General features: G+C 46.6%; 3 protein-coding genes across 23 annotated transcripts in view; 2 read left to right on the plus strand and 1 right to left on the minus strand.

Moving 5' to 3' along the window:
• On the plus strand, positions 1-12,681 carry SLC16A4 (solute carrier family 16 member 4). 4 transcript variants are annotated; one of them, XM_049832628.1, is made up of 9 exons: positions 1-222; positions 787-893; positions 3,148-3,280; positions 3,856-3,999; positions 4,464-4,625; positions 5,153-5,701; positions 6,972-7,183; positions 7,922-8,015; positions 12,146-12,681. In XM_049832628.1, the coding sequence occupies exons 1-9, from the start codon at positions 207-209 to the stop codon at positions 12,298-12,300; spliced, it is 1,572 nt and encodes a 523-aa protein (XP_049688585.1). In that variant the 5' UTR covers positions 1-206; the 3' UTR covers positions 12,301-12,681. The 4 variants fall into 4 exon arrangements, with proteins under 4 accessions (XP_049688585.1, XP_049688586.1, XP_049688582.1 ...); XM_049832629.1 differs by lacking the exon at positions 12,146-12,681 and adding an exon at positions 8,323-8,702; XM_049832625.1 differs by lacking the exon at positions 12,146-12,681 and having other exon boundaries at positions 7,922-8,433.
• Positions 1-20,361, plus strand: part of LOC126052234 (potassium voltage-gated channel subfamily A member 2) — a 358,553-nt gene that overhangs the window by 73,173 nt on the left and 265,019 nt on the right. The gene's annotated exons all lie outside the window — the stretch shown is intronic.
• Positions 7,082-20,361, minus strand: part of RBM15 (RNA binding motif protein 15) — a 23,078-nt gene continuing 9,798 nt past the window's right edge. For 7 of the 18 annotated variants that reach the window (XM_049832598.1, XM_049832599.1, XM_049832597.1 and 4 more), the window contains 6 exons: positions 14,652-14,841; positions 12,696-12,952; positions 11,716-11,836; positions 10,813-10,945; positions 9,858-9,986; positions 8,696-8,759 (listed from right to left, as the gene is read on the minus strand). The gene's annotated coding sequence lies outside the window, so the exon portion shown is untranslated. Of the gene's footprint in view, positions 7,181-8,048; positions 8,119-8,695; positions 8,760-9,857; positions 9,987-10,812; positions 10,946-11,715; positions 11,837-12,695; positions 12,953-14,651; positions 14,842-20,361 lie in introns of those variants that run through there. The other 11 variants (XM_049832589.1, XM_049832592.1, XM_049832590.1 and 8 more) reach the window with 11 other exon arrangements.

The raw sequence follows: 20,361 nt of genomic DNA on the forward strand, positions 1-20,361 counted from the left end.
ACTCTGTCCACCCAGCCCCAGGACTTGCCGGGCTCCGTGTCCCGCTTCGGGGCTCGTCGGGAAGGACAGACACTGTCATCCTCACTGGAGGTGAATGAAGAAGCAGACTTTGGGGTGCCACATCAGGAAGGGGGGATTTAGTCTCTGGAACAAATGAAGAGACGATTCCTCTTTGCAAGCAACTGTTTCACGGAGGATTTTCCAGCATGCAACAGCAAGGTGGTAAGGAAAAGTTTCAGGTTCATCAGCCCCCGACTGCTCTAGGGTTCAGCTGCACCCTGGGGCAGGATCCTGCCACCACAAGAGGCATGGGATGGGCGAGAGGATGGAAGGGAGATAAGCAGAGAAGGATGGGGTTGGGAGAGCTTCCCAGGAGAGCTCAAAGATCAATACAGATAAACAGTGACACCGCCACCCCCACCCCCGACTTCTGGCACAAACCAACTAAACTATCATCTGCTCTAAAGCGGCAGGAAGGTGCTTGTCACCTAAAATCCCTTAGAGCTTAAGTGGTTACAGTAATTTGGTGGGAAAGAGAAAGGATATTAAACTGTTCGCAGGCAGTGTTAATGTGCAACTTAACATCTGTTGGTAAAAAGGTTGGTAAAAGCTTCACCCACCCTCAAAAGCTTTTGCAAGCTGAATGCAAAATACTGGTGGCTACCTCATTAACAGCCAGGGAGCTAAAGGCAGTTCAAAGGCAGCTGATGTCTTCATGGGAACAGGTTTTGAATTGAAACAGCAATGGAGCAAGGTGTTAATGTCTCCCGAAATCCCCATTTCTAGGGGAAAGGAAGGAGGAAGAGCCAGAAGTTCCAGCAGCCAGGAAGAGCCCGAGCACCGAAGCCGCAGATGGAGGGTGGGCATGGGGAGTGGTGCTTCATTTCTTCCTGGTAAGCAGACAACAAATTCATCTAAATCCTCCTGGAGCTGGGGCAGATAGAAAGTCTTGAGTCTCACACAGAGCAGAGGACAGGGTGATCCCACTGAGCTAAGGGCAAAAATGAGCCGTGCCTTGCTACACCGAGTGCACCCATTTCACCGGGGGCTGAGCAGAGACTGTGGTGGGTTGACCCTGGCTGGACACCAGGTGCCCACCAAAGCCACTCCATCACTGCCCTCCTCAGCTGGACAGGGGAGAGAAAATATAACAAAAGGCTCAAGAGGCGAGATAAGGACAGGGAGAGATCACACACCAATTACCATTACAGGTGAAACAGACTCGACTTGGGGAAAATTAACTTAATTTATTACCAATCCACCAGAGTAGGGTAATGAGAAATAAAACCAAATCTTAAAACACCTTCCCCCTTCCCCTCCCCTCCCTTCCTCCTGGGCACAGCTTCACTCCCAATTTCTGCACCTCCTCCCCTCCCAGCAGCACAGGGGAATGGGGGCTGGGGTCAGTTCAGCACACCTTGTCTCTGCTGCTCCTTCCTCCTCACCCTCTTCCCCTGCTCCAGCATGGGGTCTCTCCCATGGGAGACAGTTCTCCATGAACTTCTCTGACATGGGTCCTTCCCACAGGCTGCAGTTCTTCACGACCTGCTCCAGCGTGGGTCCCTTCCCCGGGCTGCAGTCCTCCAGGCACAGACTGCTCCAGCGTGGGTCCCCCACAGGCTCACGAGTCCTGCCAGCAAACCTGCTCCAGAATGGGCTCCTCTCTCCATGGGTCTGCAGGTCCTGCTAGAAGCCTGCTCCAACGCAGGCTTCCCACAGGGTCACAGCCTCCTTCAGGCATCCCCCTGCTCCGGCATGGGGTCCTCCCCAGGCTTCAGGTGGAGATCTGCTCCACCGTGGACCTCCCTGGGCTGCAGGGGGACAGCCTGCCTCACCATCATCTTCCCCACGGGCTGCAGGGGAATCTCTGCTCTGGCACCTGGAGCATCTTCTCCCCTCCTTCTGCACTGACCTGGGGGTCTGCAGGGTTCTTCCTCTTACATGTTCTCACTCGTCTCTCTGGCTGCAGTTTCTGTGCCAGAGCAACTTTTTTTTCCCTCCTTAAATCTGCTATCCCAGAGGCACTACCACCATCACTTATGGGCTCAGCCTTGGCCAGTGGTGGATCCATCTTGGAGCCGGCTGGCACTGGCTCTGTCGGACATGTGGGAAGCTTCTAGCAGCTTCTCACAGAAGCCACCCCTGCTACCAAAACCTTACCATGCAAACCCAATAGACATACACCTTCCGCTACGAAATGCCACCTGAAAACATCTCAGTGAGGTAAATGAGGGTGCCCAATGTGCAGCCCAGGGCCAAAAGGCAGCTTGCAATGATAAGATGACTTTTCCCTACTCATACACACCACCGCTGGGGTGTCAAACCCCAAAGGGATGTCTTGTACCTTCGGTAAGGGTGAGATCCCATCTTGGGGCAGTGGAGAATCGGAGCCAAGATGAGTCCCCAGGGACTGACTGCAGGAGCAGCACAGGGTGCAGGCAGCACACACACTCAGTTACTCTCTCCTGGGAGACCAGGCATCTTGACACCACTTAAAAGCACTAATTGTCCAGGCTACAGGCTTTAATACCACACACCATCTTCCCATCAGTGATGAAGACAACGCTGTCCCCCAGCTAGGAAGGCTGGGAAGAGCTGGAAAGCTTTCCCCGCTTCCATTCCATCCAAAGTAACTCACTGCCAATCATTAACCACCTGCTATGAGGGAGGAGAGAGGGAGTTAAAATTAAGGACACAAACTGTCCTTTGCCCCCCTGGCAGGGCAAGCCTGGGAAACTGCACCGGCTAATGTCCATCCCTGCTCCACTCAACACTTCATCAACTCCTAGTGATCTTCAATAGATCTGAGACCCATTTAGATTATTTTTTAGTATTAAAAAATAACTTACAGAGCAAAAAACCCCTACAAGAGTCAGGCTCTAGTGTTTTGTTCCTTTTCTTTGGAAAAGCCAGTTTGCACACAAGTTTTTTTCTGAGGGTCTGTGAAGATAAAATTGCAGCATGGCCACCACAAGTCCACCCTGCTGATATTCCCTCAACACCCGCCCCCCCCCCCCCCCCATTTAACATGTCCCAGTTTGTTTCTCCCACAACACAACAAATTATACACACAAGAAAAGCAGAAGGAAAAGCTTTTCCTCCTGCCAGACCCCTGGGGCATCTCACCTCCGTCTGCTTCCAATTCAGGTCAACGTACTCGTGATGGGGATGCTCAAGACCTTTGGGATTTTCTTCGTGGCTTTCCAAGAGGAGGTGGGGGGCTCCTCTGAGCAAGTCAGCTGGATCGGCTCCATCATGTCCTCCCTGCGTTTCTTAGGAGGTAAGCTGGCATCTGTAAAGACTGGGGCAGAGCTTCAATCTCAAGCCCATTTGCTTTGATATCAGGAGCACCGAGGATGCTCTGCGGATCCGATTTCCATCCCAGACTACTGCAAGCCGGACGCAGCTGGTACCCACACGTGTCTTAGCAGGAGCACGGTCCAAGGACAGGGATCCTGTGTGTCAGGACACTTCGCTGTGGCAGGTTTATTATATGCATTCAGAGCAAAGCCTCACGCCTAACACCAATATTACTGCCTCTGAGCAAGCCAGCTGCTGAATGGCTGCTGAGCATGGTGTGCATTAAGAAGCAGGCTCAGGACATCTGAAAGTTTGGACTTCGGCTCTTTCCCCTGCCCCGTCCGCCGAGTTCCCAGGGAACGAGGCAAGGTCTCTTGGCCACTCTCCTGAATACTAACCCATGCCAAATTTCTTGTCACCCCTCTCCCTCCCAGGGTGGCACATGGACCACTTCCCAAGGCACCAGATGCAATGATCCCAATACAAGTTCCCCCAGCCCTGCAAAGCAGCATTTGTCATCTTCAGCCTGAGAGTTCTCCCTCCTTTCCCTTCCAGCCCCACTCGTGGCCGTGGTCTGCAAGAGCCTGGGCGAGCGGCCGACCTCCATCATCGGGGCCGGCTTGGTCGGAGGGGGCTGCCTGCTCAGCACACAGGCCACCAGCGTCCCCTTCCTCTGCGTCTCCATGGGACTTCTCCTGGGTGAGCAGCCTGCGACTCACAGTCGGGCAGAGATTTTCCTGTGTACGATGAGTAAAAGCAGCTCCTTTAACATTAAACCTGGCAGTTCCTTGAATAGTAAAGCATCCCCAGCTTCCTTCTAGGAGATGTTCTGTGAAACCCCAAAGCTTCATGATCAGGAGCATAAAATACCAGTTTCAACATGCTAGTCGCAACTAACCTTGCTTTTTTTTCTGGACCCAACATGAATCCTGGCCTTTTAAAATCCCTTACTAAAAGCGTACAGCCTGAAAAAAACCCAGATACTAAATACCACACATGAAATCTTGGTCTCCACTGACTGCAACAACAGCAGAAGTCCCCCCACTTTCAGCCCATGAACCCTGCAGAGCAGCTCCACTATGCAGACGATGAGCTTGGGATGGCATGACTTTGAAGCAGTCACTTTCTGGAGGTGGACGTTTTATTTCTTTCCCTTCCCGCAGGTATGGGGTTTGCCTGCCTTTACCAGGCAGCCGCGGTGATGACGGCCAAGCGCTGCAGGACACGGCTGGCTTTCTCCAACGCCATCGCCCGCTCCGGCATGGGGCTGACATTTCTAATAGCACCATTCACTCAACTTCTCATCGATTTTTATGGCTGGCAAGGTGAGCGCATCTTCTGTTTATTCAAATTCAGCAGCATTAAGAGGGCATTTGAGGATATCTGGGCAGGAGATGAGGCTCTTTTTAAAAATTAAAATTGGATGCACCAAGGAACAACTCTGCCTCTTCTGGGACAGTTTGGGGACATCTTGTTAATGATTAAATGCTCAATCAGTCATTACAGTCAGAGTCAAAACAGATCTCAGAAACCAAAACCAAAACTGAAAATCCCTACTTTTACTACACTGTTTCAGGCCATCCTGAACATCTGTCACATGTACAGATTTCTAGTGGGGGAAAACAAAACAAACTCCCAGATCCCAGATGTAGCTCTGGATTTGTTGCCTGCATCACAGCAAAAGGGACTTCCAGCTAGAAAAACAGGAGTAAAAGCTCCTGTAAGATACCTCCTCCTTATAGCAAAGCTTTCTCCCTGTTCAATGCAGACTACACCCTGTTCTAGAAAGATCATTTCCTACTGCTTCTCCCTTCCCGCACCAAGAAAAAAAGCATCTTCTCTCTTCCCTCAGGTACTCTCCTGATTTTTGGAGGCATCATGTTAAACCTCGTGCCTTCCAGCATGCTGCTGCGTCCCATCAGCACCCAGCCGCCTCAACGCTCCTCTGCTAAAAATCAGGACTGTGGGTCTTTAATGGCAAAGAAGGATTCAGAAACACTCGATGGATGCTCAGATGAAACCACTCCCAGGGAAATACAGCTTCGCAGTGCACAGGACCTTCCCACCACAGAGGGACTCCTGATGTCTCATGGCAGAGATGTGTCTGTTCCAGTAAATACATCTGCTTTGGAAAGGCTCGAGAAAGCCCCTGTGGACAGCTACGCGCCAGAAATAGCCCCCGAGGCCAAGAGAAGCTACAAATCCCTTCCACCAACAGAAAAAGAAAATTCACAGCCTCTCCTAGACTTCTCCCCGCTGAAGGATCCTGTCTTCTGCATTTTCACGTGGTCTTTTTTGTTCAGCCACTTGGCCTACTTCGTGCCCATCTTCCACCTGGTAGCAAGAGCCAGAACGCTGGGCATAAGCAGCATGGATGCCTCTTACCTCATTTCAGTGGCTGGTAGGCAAAAGAATCTTTTAAACCCATTTCTAATTACAATGATACCAAAATAGGAAAAAGAAGCAACACAAATCTTGCCAAGAAATAGGCCCAAATATGTACTAGAATAAATCTTCATGGAAGAGGTTTAGCTCACAGCCCTTACCCCCCTTCTGTATATATAGCGTCGCCTTCTGTACATGTACAAAGTCGCTCTCACATGGTGGGTGGTTCTCTCAACCTAAGCTAGATGATCCCCCATCCTCACTGCACCAAACAAACACAAGTTTCCAATTACATAGGTGCTATCTGTCCTCCTAAAGCCTTCCCACCACGATCCTGCTTTGCTTAAACCCACAAACCACAGAAATCCAGAGTCACTCAGCATTCAAAGACCTCCAGTTTGACCCAGGAATGTGTGCAGAGAGAAAGAAATTCAATATTGGGGAAAAAAACCCAACATTAACTTGGATCTAGCCATTTGGATTTAGGACATTCACCTCCAACGGGGGAAAAAACAAAACCATGCCTGATTATAAGCAGGGATTAACACTAAAGTCGCATTGTGTTAAGAAAGTGGCTCCAACCTCAGTCATCATAAAATATTTTATTGTACAAAAATAAATTTTACTTCTACACTGCTGTATAATATTTAGAAATGACGTATGCTGTCAAAGCATCTAGAAGGAGAGTGCAGCAATTAATCTGACATTTTGATTAGAGTAGGAGGGACACAGTGGTCAGCAAGATATTAGCTGACAGTGAGCACTCTTCTGATCTTTAGTTCATAAAAACATATCAAGAAATGTAAAAACCAAGTACCAAAAGTTTGCTAAGCCTTTAAAATAAGGCTGGGCTTCTGTCCTCCTTTGCTTCTTTATAAAAATTAAAATCTCATAAGCATATTTCTTCTTAATATTCTGCTTTTCTCTATCTTGAAAAAGAGATCAAACGGCAAGCTTATCTGTCCTGTTTTTACTGAAGGGCATTTCAGAGTTTTCTGCTGAGTGCACAGCCCTTAATTGAATTTTTACAGACCACTTTGGTGCACCCACAGGCACTTGGCAGTAGCAGGCACCAACGTAAAGAAAAAAAAAAAAAAAGCATAAATTTTACAACAGCCTAAAAATGCCTTCCTGTAACTTCCCGGCATTTCAGCCCTTTGTGGTCACGTTCTTACAGTGAGTGGCAGGTGGAATTGGGATGTGTTTCAAAGCAACACAGTGCAGAATAGCAAAAAAAAAAAAACAAAGTCTTCTTTGACGCTTTGGTGAACTCCTCTTCCCCCCAGGCATCACAGAGACAGTCAGCCAGCTGCTCTCAGGCTGGGTCGCTGACCGGAACTGGACCAAGAAGTATCACTACCACGTGGCTTACCTTGTCCTCGGCGGCATCACTAACCTGCTCTGTCCTCTGGCCACTACCTTCCCATTACTCATGACCTACGTGGTGGCCTTCGCTGTTTTCTGCGGTGGGTTCATGGCTCTGGTCCTTCCTGTGCTGGTGAGTAGGAGATTTCATTAAAAGAATGTAGTATGTGGCATTTCCAACAGCATTCCAAAATGATCCAAAAACCCTTTTGTAAAGCTGTATTACCCTGGGCTGTTGCAGACCTGCATGAGAGAGCTCTTCCCTCCAGCCTTCCCATTCTGAGCCACCAGAGAGCCCCAAATCTCCTCTCCAACCCGCTTACTGGTGTCCACAGCCCAGATGCAACAGAAGCACTGGGAGTTTATTGCAGATTTTTAATAACCTGGCTCAGCTAATTGCCTTCCACATCCTCCTTTCTGAAGCAGACTGCTCCAGCTTCTAGGAATCAGGATGAATCCATTCATTTCCTAACGTTAAGACAGAGGGTTGTGCATATCTGCTCCCAGAATTCTCTATAACACGCACAGACCACTTATGGCAGGATCCAGATAGGGAAGCATCATTATAATTTGGCATTTCTTTCTGGGAAGGAATTCAGAGTTTAAAACACATTCCTCAAAGCCTTAGCAGCGTTACTAGTTTCGGGAGATGCCCAAACAGCTGGAAGGCAGAAAAGCACCTCGCATTCCAGTAATTTCCATGCTGGCCTTAAGGAGGCGAGCGGATTCCAGGCTGGATCAGACCTATAGGTGCAAAGTCCTTTCAAAACTGCAGCTGGAGAGGAAATTCCTCAGAAAAAAAAAAAAATCTCTCGTGCTTGCACATTCACATGAACTCAATCAATAATTATCCATTTGGGTTTACAAACAGGTAGATCTAGTGGGCGTGCAAAAACTCCACAGCTACTTGGGGTTTGCTGCCTTCTTTGCTGGGATAGCAGCCATCGGCGGACCTCCTCTAGCAGGTAACTGTAATGTTATATATAAGTTATACCCACCGCAGACATCTAGTGATAAAACATGCTCCTGGTTCACTCTCCTACCCATATGCATCCAAGGATGGTTCTTCTGTCCAAGTGAAAAAAAAACCCAAAACGCATTTCAGAAACTTATCTTTATACACAGGCAATATTTTGCTCGTGAATTTGCAAAACCCAACTAGCAGTTTGACAGCTGCATGGAAAAAAAGAGGCTAAACCCCACGTGCAAATTTTAACCCTGACCACAGCGGAAAAGTAACAACCGCATTACCATGGATTTTACCCCCAACAGGGCATTGGAACACCGAACTTGGAACAGAGGGACTAGAGGGGAGACAGGGAGCGGAAGGTAAAGCAAGGACAAGCTTAGCAGCAGTCCCACCAAGCAGAGGCACTGAAACATAAGGAGAAGTCTCAGCAATCTCTTGTTTTGAAGAGATTACACAGCTCAGCCACAAGAGCTCCTGGGCCCAAAGATAAGGAGGATGAAAAGCCTTTCCTCTTCTCCCTCTGCCAGAAAAACAAGGCAGTTTTGAGTATCTGGCAGATTTCAAGCGCTTAGAAGCGGGTCTCCAGTCTCTGCTTATGAGCAAGGGACTTGTTCTCCTCCAAACATCTTGGCCAGGACAAAGCTTTTCCTTTCCCTGATGACCCTTTAGCCATACCTCATAGCTGGAAACAGGAACTGAGCTCTTCCTAGGTCCTCATGATGCAACAAACTAGAAAAAGCTGCAAGGTCAAATATCAGTGTGAACAATGTCCTGTCACTCACCTACCAAATGTATCCTGAATAAAACCTGGCAACTTGTTCTTCATTTATTGCTTCCTGCCCTCGGCTATCAGCTGCCCCATGCCTGCAGAGGCACTTTGCTCAAAGCTGCCAAGGATTCTGTAAATACCCACTCCATGCAAAGCTTTAGCAATGCTGCTGTACTGCAAGCATGTGAAAAAAATTGATTTCCCTAATCAATATTTCGAGGTTGGTAAAACTCTGTATATGGATGCAATTTCAAGCAACTAAAGCATTTCATTGACAGCGTGCTTTACACTGTCACAGTGATACATAGCCTATATCGGATAAAATCTCTTCTGCGGATACAAGATGTATGTCCACCAGAAAGCAATCCCTGTACAACTATCAGTAAATTCCCTGACACAGTAACATACTGTATGAAAAGAGCTAAATAATTTGGCTCGCTCTTACCCATGCATCATACATGCTAAGACAGCAGTTACACTTTCATCCACTTCCAATATATTTTCGCTAATTGGAAGCCTTTTGCTTTCTGAAAGTGCTAACCACTCACTGTGTGAACACTTCTGGATTTTGTAAAGCAAGCAGGTTTCCTGCAAAAAGCCTTCCATGGAAATCAATCTTCTTAATACTGGTGGGATAAATAAAGGCCAAAAAAAGCCAACAAGCAAAACTCTCGCTGATCCATCTCACTGTAGGCAAGGCGAGAGGGAAACAACTCAGAGTTCAGGATCTAAGTTTGTGATCCAAGATAAATTCTAGAATTTTCTCTTCTGTATTAAGTGTGAAAACTGAATATGACCAGAAACTACTCATTAAGTCTAAGTGTCCAAAAGCACCTGCTCCTTGCAGAATACAGGACAGGATTTAAACACTATGTGAGACCCTGGGGTTTAGTACCTCTGACTACTGCTGACCTCCCTAAAACCCTGACTTTAGAATTTCAATTTTATAAAACTCAAATATTTTTATGTAGTGAAACCCAAGGCAAAATGAGAACTGCAAAGGTTAAAACTGCTTATTTTGCATACCAGAACAAAGCCTAATCGCAATGCAACAAAAAGGTGACTTACCTGCAAATCTGTTTAACTAAAAGCTCTTAAATCTAGAGGCAGCCAGCCTGACCGAAAGCCCAGGGTGAAAAGTTTGAAGGCTCCTTCATAGCTCCTCATCCACCAGCACTGCTAGATGCTTCTGCCATGCTGAAAAAAAGCCAAAAACAAAACAGAACAAGACAGAACAAACATTATTTTGGCAAGCTGCAAGCAAGCTAAGGAGAGAAGAGAACATTTTATTTCCATAAGCAGTATAAATCAGTAACTCAAACTGCAAAAGAAATAAAACAAACCATGTAATCCAAACCTACAAAATAGATTCCAGCAACCAGCACACAAACACCAGTCCCAGCAAATTTGGGTGGTGAAAGGGGAGAGGATGGAGTCATTTGAAAGCTGTGCTGGCACGTGCATTTAGATGCTCTCATCTAAATTTTACGTGCATCTTCACACTAGGTGTTGCTACTTAGGGCGTCAGGAATAAACAAAACTCCTGATTACAGATTGGCAGCGCAATTTAAACAGCCTGACCACAGCCTGCAGCATGAGTATGTGCCGTGGATGTTTAGTTTGGACCACTTAGGTGCCAGGGATTTACCGCCATTGCTTACAAAACTGCTGTTTTGCTAAGTTTGCACACAATGAGCTTCTAATTCAGCTTTCTGCAGCAGGAATGATTTTTTTTTGGATGAAGAGTCAGGGCACAGACACCGTAGGTGCTTTAGAAGGTTGGGGGGGTGTGATGCAGTAGAAGGTGATCACTGTGCTCCTGGTGTGGAGGCAATGCTGGTCTTTCAGCACCAAAAAAACCCAGAAAAATTAAAAAATATCCTGAAGGATATTTAAAAAATAATTTAAATAAATCAGAGTTCAACTGGTGCACTCTGTCCTATACATCTTACTAACAACTACATTAGCATCCCTTCTCCTGTCCAAATCCCAGAGACTTTCAGACAGCAAAACCAGATCCCACCTTGGAGAACAAACCACTCCACAAAAACAGGGTCACGGGAGAGCCACCCAACGTCACCAAGTCCAGCGCCACAGGATCCTCCTTTCCAACAGCAAGCTCTGTCTTTGCCTGTGCCGTGGCTCACACGATTTCCCTGAGAAAAAAAACAGAGCTGAAACTCCCCCTGAGAAAGGCACGAGCCAACAGAAACTGAAACTGGGGTAGAGCAAAGCAGCCCACAGCCTTTCCTCTGTTTTAGAAAACCTTCCTTTGGCCGTGTTAATCTACAGCAAGGAAAACGTTAGCACCTCGGGTTTGTCGCAGACCCCCAAATTTTACCGGCACTGCTTCCTTCCCAGCTCAGGGCCACGGCACTCGCAGGCAACAGCAGCAGCCACGCTCCTGCACAGCTGAGACCGGGGTCTCTGGGGACTATATTATTTCCCTTCCTAACCAGAGCTGGTTTTAAGAATCCCAAATTTAGGCCAGATCTACCATTTGTGTAAATCACGCAAGTCCACGGATGTCACCAGAGGAATTGCATTTTACGCCAGCAGCAGCAGATCTGGCTCAGCTGCTAACCCACCTCGGACATCCAACCAACCCACGCCAGATTTGGGAGTATATGAAGGGGTTTATTACATGCAGCAGCAACTCCCATCACTTTGTATATTTTAGATTCAAACAGAGGAATTGTCCACCTTTAAAATAATTGTCTAGACACGAGCTGATATGCTGTAACTAAACGAAACACTTCAAGGTCATTTTAAAAGGTGACCTGCCTCCTCGCAGATTCCCGAGTCTTTATGGAATTTAGGTTTTCCTTTTAAGTGCTTGCAAAGCTACTTTTAAGCAATTTCACTTCAAGCTCCTGGCCTGGGATCTCTCATATTAGACAGGTTGCATTAAATTGGGTCTGCTCACAAGAAGGCAAGGCTGGAGAATCTGGAGTTTGCAGCCCAGATGTTGCAAACACCAACACATGCAAGTCATCTCATTAGTCCAACGGGATCTTCCATCTGCTGCAGCAGCTACTTTTGGCCTACTTATTTAAACAGGAAAAAAAGTCAGGGATTAAATTCAATCAAATTAAAACCCACGTCCACTACAAGGATCAGGAGAAGTTAGCCCTGGGATGAATGACCTACAATTTTGCCTGTTATACCAATGGCAATAGCCCTAACTGTCCACATAACTGCTGCACAGCAGCAGGCACATGAAGAGTTAAGATAAAGAAAATATCTGAGGAATTCTTAAATGAGAACACACATCCTTTGCTTCCCGCCCACCTCCCAAAATTATTTTTTTGGTGAGAAAAATCCAACAGCTTTAATAACAATCTTTTCTCCTGCAGGGTGGCTGTATGACTACACCCAGACATATGTCTGCTCTTTCCTCTTTGCTGGAGCCTGTGCTCTCATCTCACCTATTTCTTTCTTCTTTGAGCCTTCAGCCCAGAAATGGAAGCTAAAAAAAGCCAACCTGAACAACAGCCCCAGGCTTGGCTGAAGCAATTCTCGGTAGAAATTTTAAAGAATGGTCTTTGATTGCATCCACGATTGGAAAGCAATCACCAGCACAGACCTTCTGTACCAGGAAATATAAACAACAGCGAAAATAGGAATTTTTAGATGACAGATTCACAGTTTGTATACCTAGATATTTCTCCTGCATGTGTGAATAAAGCCATCTGAGAAATACATAGTGTAAAGCATTATTTGATGGGAAAAAATAAGGCCCATGGCCCAGAGGGACATGGGTTTCACTTTGACTTTGCTCCCGAGCCGTGTCTTTCCATATGTCCGATTTAACCCCGCTGTGTTCAGTCCGACAGCTCAGTATCAGAGCCACAGAGCCGCCTCTCCAGCTTTCCTAGCCGCCGCGAGAGCGCAAAGCTGACTCACCTCTTGGGATGAGGCAGCCAAGGACCTCAAAAGTGCCAAAGCACAGCAAGAGATTTTAGCTTATTCTATTCAGATACGAATAATTAGCTCCAGGGAGGAACGCAAGGACAGACACGGTACAGAAAGATAAGGATTAAACTTCCATGAGGATATGGACAACAGCCATTCCACAAAAACCTCTTTTTCTGTGAGAAGGACGCTGCACCATGGTCACTCAATCTCCCACGCACAATGTTGTTTGCCACAGCACAGAGGACCTGGAAGCAAAACCAATTCTCCTTAAAGCCAGTACCACAATACAGCAAACTTAAAGATCGTACCTGTCTCAGATTCTTCTCCCTCCTCCCCACCCTCCCAATCACCCAGCGACTCCCTGGGATTCAGTGAACCCACGAAGGCAGGTCCCAGAGCCAGGCAGCAATGCTGAGCCTGTCTATATTCAACCAGCATCGTACAGATTTAATTCGGGCGGCCAAGATGTAACACAGCTGCTTTGACTTTCTTTCCGGTAGTGAGGTTGCAAATATCACCAGATATTTGAAATTATTACATGGATCTGGGATATCGTAAGGGTTTTGCACGCAACCACCCCAGCCACTGGCATTATCTTTTTTTTTTTTTTTTTTTTTTTTTTTAAACATTAAACCATCTAGAGAGTTGTTTCCCCTATAGAAACACTCCTTTAAACTGTCAAATGGGTTATTTCAAGCATGAAATTAAGCGGTCTGTATTTAATAAAAAGCTACAGAACATTACAGCAGTATTAAGGAGCTAAAACATCGCCACAGGCAAGAAAGTTCTCTCACAGATAATGGGGCAAATTCAGCCGTTACACAACTGCACAATGCCAAAGAAACTAGGCGTGCTTAAACGAGGGAAAAATTTAGCCTTGAATTTACAGTAGATGGGAAATACCAGTGCTACAAAATGGTTAATTTTTCATATGCTGATTCAGAGCTTCTCCTAACTCCTGCAGGATACAGATATTAACTGGTACAACTGAATCACGTACTGTGTTTGATGCAGAGGTTTAAGGATAAGATGACTATTTAAGAAGCGTTAAGGGACTGCGAGTTTAAGAGTGGCAAGCAGGTACTGTGTAATTTGGCTCAAGCCTGTCCTGCACTAAGCCTTCAGCTGAGACCTTCTGTAGCAGGGATGAAGCTTTCATTTGCAAATTTGAGTTTTCACCTCTTGAAACACTATAGTTCATCACTCGCTTACTAAACAAATTAGAGACTACCAGCAGCCCTGGTTTGCTGCTGTAATAGGAACTATGAGGAACACTTGGCTCCAGGTTTTCCAATCCAAAAGCTTCAAAACCCCCTCTTACTCTGCATCTCTTGAACACATATTTGAGCTCAGTAGTGCTTTTTGCTATTACCAGTGTGAGACCCAGCAATCAAAGCAACATGGGGACGAAGAAGAGCCAACACACCACATCCTCACACCACTGCTCTGTCTGCATGATTTATAGCACCTATCCCCATGCTCTAACCTCTTCCTCTCCCTGTAAATAAAGCCACTCTGCTCAACACCATCCTCCTTTCAATACAAGCCCCGTTACATTTGCACCTCTTTTGCCACCAAGGAACGACTTGCAGTGGGATGTGGCGTCCACACCTCTCATCCCATCTGCTCCAACAAATGGGCTCCCTTCAAAACCTCCAGGTTTTTAAGGAGAGTCCTCCCCTGTCCTCTCCATCAGACTAACACATGCCACCAATTCCTTACCCTTATTTAGAAAATGGGCCTCCCAAGTCCTTGTACCCTCTCTTTCCTTCTGCAAAGGAACAAACAGCTCAGGAGCTCCCATTTCCCACAGCACCTTACCCCGCAGATGGGCACCACCAGCCTCTATTTGCCCCCAAAATAATTCTGCACAGGCAAAGTACCTTTTTCTAGACCTGATTACTCTTGTCTATCAAAAGAGGTTGAGGAAACCAGTCCCCGTACCGAGAAACTCCTCCCAGCTGCCCTGCAGAGTCCTACCATCAGGCTGGGAGGTGGGAGAAGTCTTCAAGCCTTTGTCTTTGCAACCGAGCAGGCTCAGGATAACGTCTGGTGGTCAGATACACATCTCTCCTCTCACACATTTTGCTGAGAAGGCAAGCACAGAACAGATGTTGTAGTTCTCCTCGCAGCTCTGAAAACGAAAGGCATTTATTTACTTGCAAAATACACGCAACACGTGCATTAGAGAAACAAACAGCAATGACGATGGGAACATCTGCCCGGAGGAAGATTTTTCCATCCCATTGAAGTCATCTTGCAAATAACTTCATAAAGCCAGTCTTGCATAGTAAAGAGCATCACATGCTGTTTGGATAAATGCAAAAGCACATTTGCTGGGACACAAACGAGTTTAAAAGCCGTAATCTCTTAGGTTGACTAGCAAATCCCCTTCGTGCCTGCTCCTTTACTCAACTGCAGAATACAGGGTAGAGAAAAGAAGCAGCAATGACTTAATAAGATCTTCAGCATTAAAAATGCTTTGCTTAAATGCGGTGCCCATCCAGTCCTGGTGCCCATCCAGCCCATCTCCTGGTCCTGGGAAAGCAGCAGCCCAACAGCAGAGGACTGGATTCCCTCACGTTTTCCAACCCACATGTACCTCTCGAGCATAATTTCTGCACTTTGTATTGGAAAGGAATTGTTAACAACCTCCTAAAGATCTTTCCAAGAAAATAGTTTAACTTGCGATAAATAAAAAAACCTTGTAAAACTAATGACCACATCAGCACTCTGTCTTGAGTCACTCAGTGTAACATTTTTCCTGCCCCAAGCTCATCTTTTGCACATGCGATGCCTGTGGTAACGTGCTACGCCAAGCTGCGCTGCACTTGTATCTTGATGAGAAATCTGATTTGGGAGCATTTTACCAAAGATTCCTTGGTTTGAAAACCTTCCTAAAATTCACACCAGGAAGATGGCGCAGAGAAACTGGACGCTGAAGATCCCTCCAAAAGATACATTGATGTGCAGGCTACCAGAGCTCGCTGCTAAAGCGACCAAGTGACAAAAGGCTTTTACAAGAAGCCCAAGGAAACAGCCTCCAATTTTCACTGTATCCCAACAGAAACCTGGCACAACACCCCAAGTGCCTTTGGAAAAAAAAAACAAACAACCAAACCCCAAACTTCATTTAAATAAAAAGTTTTCTGAGTACCGATGGACACGGGACTGTTACCCTGAATCCTGATTAATTTTAGCACCATAAGATTAAGAAAACAGGAAGAAAACATGGAATTGGCTTCTCCAACAAGACATCATGGCACACACTGCTGCAGTTAAAGACTAGTTACTCCTGGGTTTGTTTCATTCAAACAACTTGGCTGCAAGGCTACCATCCTTCCTGGGAGTTAAACAGGGCGGGAAATGCTTTTCTGTCATTATTCAATGATCTATTCCAGGTATGATCCTGCAAGGCAGCTCTGGGAGCTAAAGTTCCAGCCAAAAAGGGAGCGAGCAGTAACACAAGAGCACTGGGACTTTGCTGCCATCTCAGCCCTGCCCAGAAGAGCCCGGTCACCCTCCGTCACCCATTGGAACCCACTCCCAGCACCCGTGCCAGGTATTTTGGCAGGACTGATTTACGGGGTGGGCACCTGCTGGATCTTAATCCCTACTTCCCCTGATTTTAAATAAGCCAGGATAAAAAGCTTCTAAGACTCAGCTCAGGTCTATCAAAGCTACGGAAGTGGGTGCAATCGGAGATCACACCGAGAAGCATGCTGCGCAAGTCCTTAACTCACACTGCAATTATTTTATATTATTATTTTATACAGTCATCGTACACCTCTGAGAGCCCTAGCTATCAGCTGTAGGTTCCCCTTCCTCATTCTGTTTTGGTGGAAAACTGTGCTGGGTCATTGAAAGTCAGGGTAGAGGTTTTCAAGCATGGACTTAGCCATTCCTCAATACACAAAATAAACCTCTCTCCTTGCCTCACACTCTCCATGGTCAGCCTCTCTCTTCGATAACAAAAAAAAAAAAAAAAAAAAAAAAAAAATCTACTGACAACCAAGGCTGGGATGTTCCCACTGCTCCTCTCAGATGCCGACGACAGATAAACCTAGGCACTAAATAGAGAAAGTTGATCCTGATGTTTACCATATAATAAGCAATGATCTTTATCTCGCAATAAATCCCCTTGAAGGGCTGGGCAGGAATCATTTCAGCTGCTCCTCCAACGTGCACAAGCTCTGGGTGAGCTCAGAGAGCTGACCAGGAATCACACATCTGCTCAGAGGTCTGAGACCACGGTGGTAGGCAAGAAGTTTGGGGTTTAACCCATCACCTGGGATCTCACGTTGACCCTTTCTTGGCACCTCGGTTGCTTTACACACAAAACCACTGCAAGACTCTCGCCTACGGTGATACTGTGAGAAACACCAGCTTTGCAGGACACTCATTAAGCATGGGGGGAAAAAAAATAATCTATATAATTCAGATTTTAAAGAAGAACAAGAAGCTTTTTCATGGCTGTGGCAGGTACAGGTCTGGTTTTTGGGTGGCAGTACACAACACACCCCAAATGAGGTGCTCCAGCTACCAACGGTCCTGAGGTTTCTGCTTTTACCTTAAGCCACAGGAAGAAAGCAAAAGGCAATTTAAAATAGCTGGGTAAGGATATGACAACATGACCTTCCAGCAACAGGAAACAAGGCTGTTCTTCCTTTGCCCGCTTGTTTGGCAGATACCGTGTGCGGTTTTGACTGTTTACTTGCCCTTACACACGCTGATAACAGGAACACTCGGCTCTTTTTTTGGTGCTTGTTTTCCTCCCTGGAACACATCCCGTAGCCAGGTCTCTCGGATCAGCCACATTTGCAATGCAGAGCATTATTAAGCTGAAATTCAGCAAAGCCTGACTTAAAAAGTTTATCTTCCAGGGAGATGGAAGTCTCCACAGCAGGAGGGGAGGTGTTTGGTCTGTTTGGTTTTTTTTAAAATAGTCTTTAAAAGTAGCATAACTATTTTCATTGAAGTCAATGGGAATTTATCGGCTACCCTAATGAAAAAAAATTAAAACAGATGTTTAAAAAACCGGAAGTTTTAGCTTTGGCTAAGAGATCATTGTGGAAAAGCTTTCAAGCCTGCAGTAACCACAAAGGAGATGGGAGGTCTTGCTCATGGCCACGGACAATTTCAGAAGTAATTCATGGGTCAAAGTCTCCATTTCCAAAGCAAGACAGACTTTGCCTCCTAAGTCACCACTGAGCTTTGCAAAACTTTCCCCTACAGATATTTCTCACGTGGTCAAGGTAGGGCAAGGATTGCACCCTGGCTTGGGAGAGGCAAAGGGTGTCTTTACAACACCCTAGTGACTAATATAACACCAATAAATTGATTTCCAACCCCTCTAGCCTTCAGTCAAGCAGGGCAGGGGAGCTATGGCCAAGCTGGCTGAGATAAGGTTGGTCAGAGGGATGGGGTTTCCAGGACCAGACTCTCCCAGCCTCAACCTGCCTCTGGGACCCAAGTCTGCGTGCAACGAGGAAGAGCAAAGGCATTTGCTAAAGATATCTGAGAGCTGGGAGCGCGTCTATGCCGATACACCTTAGCGCAAGAGAAGAAAGGTGGGCTGGCAGATGTGAAACATGAAGTCTTGTATTCATCCACCCAAGAGGAGCAGCATGAGAAACAACAACATCCATTTCCTCGCCATGCCCTCCCCGCAAGCCTCAACAGCAGCAGCTCAGGTGGTTCAAGAGTTCATTCCGCACCGAACCTCTGACCACGCTGGCAACAGCGCTGGGTTCAGAGCTGAAGAACCCGGGGCCGGCCTGCCGGTGCTACAGGCGATGACCAAAAGCAATCCCTTGGCCAAGTGGGCTGCAAACACCACCACGGTCCACAGGACAACTCCCCTCGAATGGCAACAAGAGCTTAACAACAACCCTCGTGAGACCTCGTTGGCTTCCCTTAACCCAAAATCCTTCTGCACCCTACGTGTGTTCTCAGGCATACCCAAAATGTCTAATTTTACAGGCTTGAAACACAGTACTTGCACATGAAATGAGATAGAGACTGAAGGATCCAAATGCTCACTTGCTACGTGTGGCAGAAACTACAGGGAAAACTGCCAGTTCGGGGCAGGACACAGGATTAAGTTGTACGCATTGCTGCAAGTCAGCCTGACCTATCACTGGATCTGGGGACAGGAAATACTGAAGATAGCTAAAAATCTACAGACCAATCTTCAGATCTGATTGCAGAACTAGGTATGAAGGTCAAGGCAGGGAGATAAGTAGATGAACTATCCGTTACCCACAATTAACCTACAGCTCATCTGCTCATCGGTGGAAGCCGACTGCATGCACACAAAACCCATCCTGATCCCAGGCTAACACACACGAGCTCAAACCCAAAAGCATGGGCACAGAAGCTGGACTGGGAGCTGACAACTAGTTAACCCACAGCAACACCATCATGTTTGACAGCATCCACACCCCAATTCTTGAAGCACATTCAATTACTACATCCCTGGAGCGGGATAAATAGGATTGACAAAATAGTAGACCTTTGTGCCACCACGTACGCATCCTCTGCTCCTACTAGAGGCACCTCAACTCCATCAGCACATGAACAAATAGGACAAACACGAGCAGGCTCTTGGTAATCGGCCCCGAGTAACCCACCACAGTGAGCGCAGCTGACCGAGTCCTTCAGCAGCTTACTCTGCCTTAAGATTTACTTCACCCAGTTCTCAAGCCAGCTATAATTAAACTCAGGCACACAGCTACTAGACAATAACCGAAGGAGACACAATAGGAATCACAAAGCCATCAGCCCAAGACACTTTCCACTTCTCTCCCTGGCCTTTCTGCAGACGCTTTGCCCGATCGACTCGCACCAAAAACCAGGACACATGGCGAGAGCGTATCCTCAAACAGCATTTGCCATTTCATAGTAAACCAGCAGCACGAGGCAAACATAAGCTTGTTATTAGCGAAGAGCAGAATCTGGGCCATCTGATGTTTTAAACTTACTTATTAATTCAGCTGCGGCTGGTAAAAGCACAATTCGAAAAAGACGTGTGAATTCAAATAACCAGTTCCCTGTCTAATCCACTTGCACTGCTTTCTACTGCAGTGCAGTTAATTAAATGGTTCTCTTTGTAAATCCACTTTCCCCAGAAGTCTCATTAGCCAAATTAATATGATGCATATAGAGCACTTAACCCTTCAAAGAGACCAGTTTTAACAAAAGCCTGGCTTCACCTGGCAGCTGAAGCATCCCTCTAACCAATTCAGAAGGCAGAGGGGCAGACCCAGCACACAAAAAACAACTCACTATTACAAAGCAACTATAGGAGAATCATCCCACGATACCTCCAAGTCTCCAGAATAAATATGTAATGTAAAGGAGTCAGGGAACGATCTCCTGGTTAAATACATAGTGAAATCTGAGTCAGAGAGGCAGACCTCTTCTGGAACTGCCACCAACGGCCCCGTTTGCCATAACACAACAAGTCAAAGCATACCCAAAAAGTGGGAGAGTGCCCAACCCCTGAAACACATGCCCGGTTACCCAACCAGCTAGCCAGCTCATGAAAAACACCTCCTTTATTTGGGTTACGCTAACAGATCACTCATCTCCTGTTGGCATCAACCACCCAGCCAAGTTAAAGGGAGGGAGGCATGCCTCAACCTCTTTATTA

This window comes from Accipiter gentilis, chromosome 29, assembly GCF_929443795.1.
Source record: "Accipiter gentilis chromosome 29, bAccGen1.1, whole genome shotgun sequence".
Taxonomy (NCBI): domain Eukaryota; kingdom Metazoa; phylum Chordata; class Aves; order Accipitriformes; family Accipitridae; genus Astur; species Astur gentilis.

Bases quoted from the DNA above. Each gene is read 5' to 3' on its own strand.
- SLC16A4 (XM_049832625.1), top strand. The intron at 894-3,147 runs GTAAGCAGACAA...CTTCCAATTCAG, and splicing joins TGGTGCTTCATTTCTTCCTG to GTCAACGTACTCGTGATGGG. The intron at 7,184-7,921 runs GTGAGTAGGAGA...GTTTACAAACAG, and splicing joins CTCTGGTCCTTCCTGTGCTG to GTAGATCTAGTGGGCGTGCA.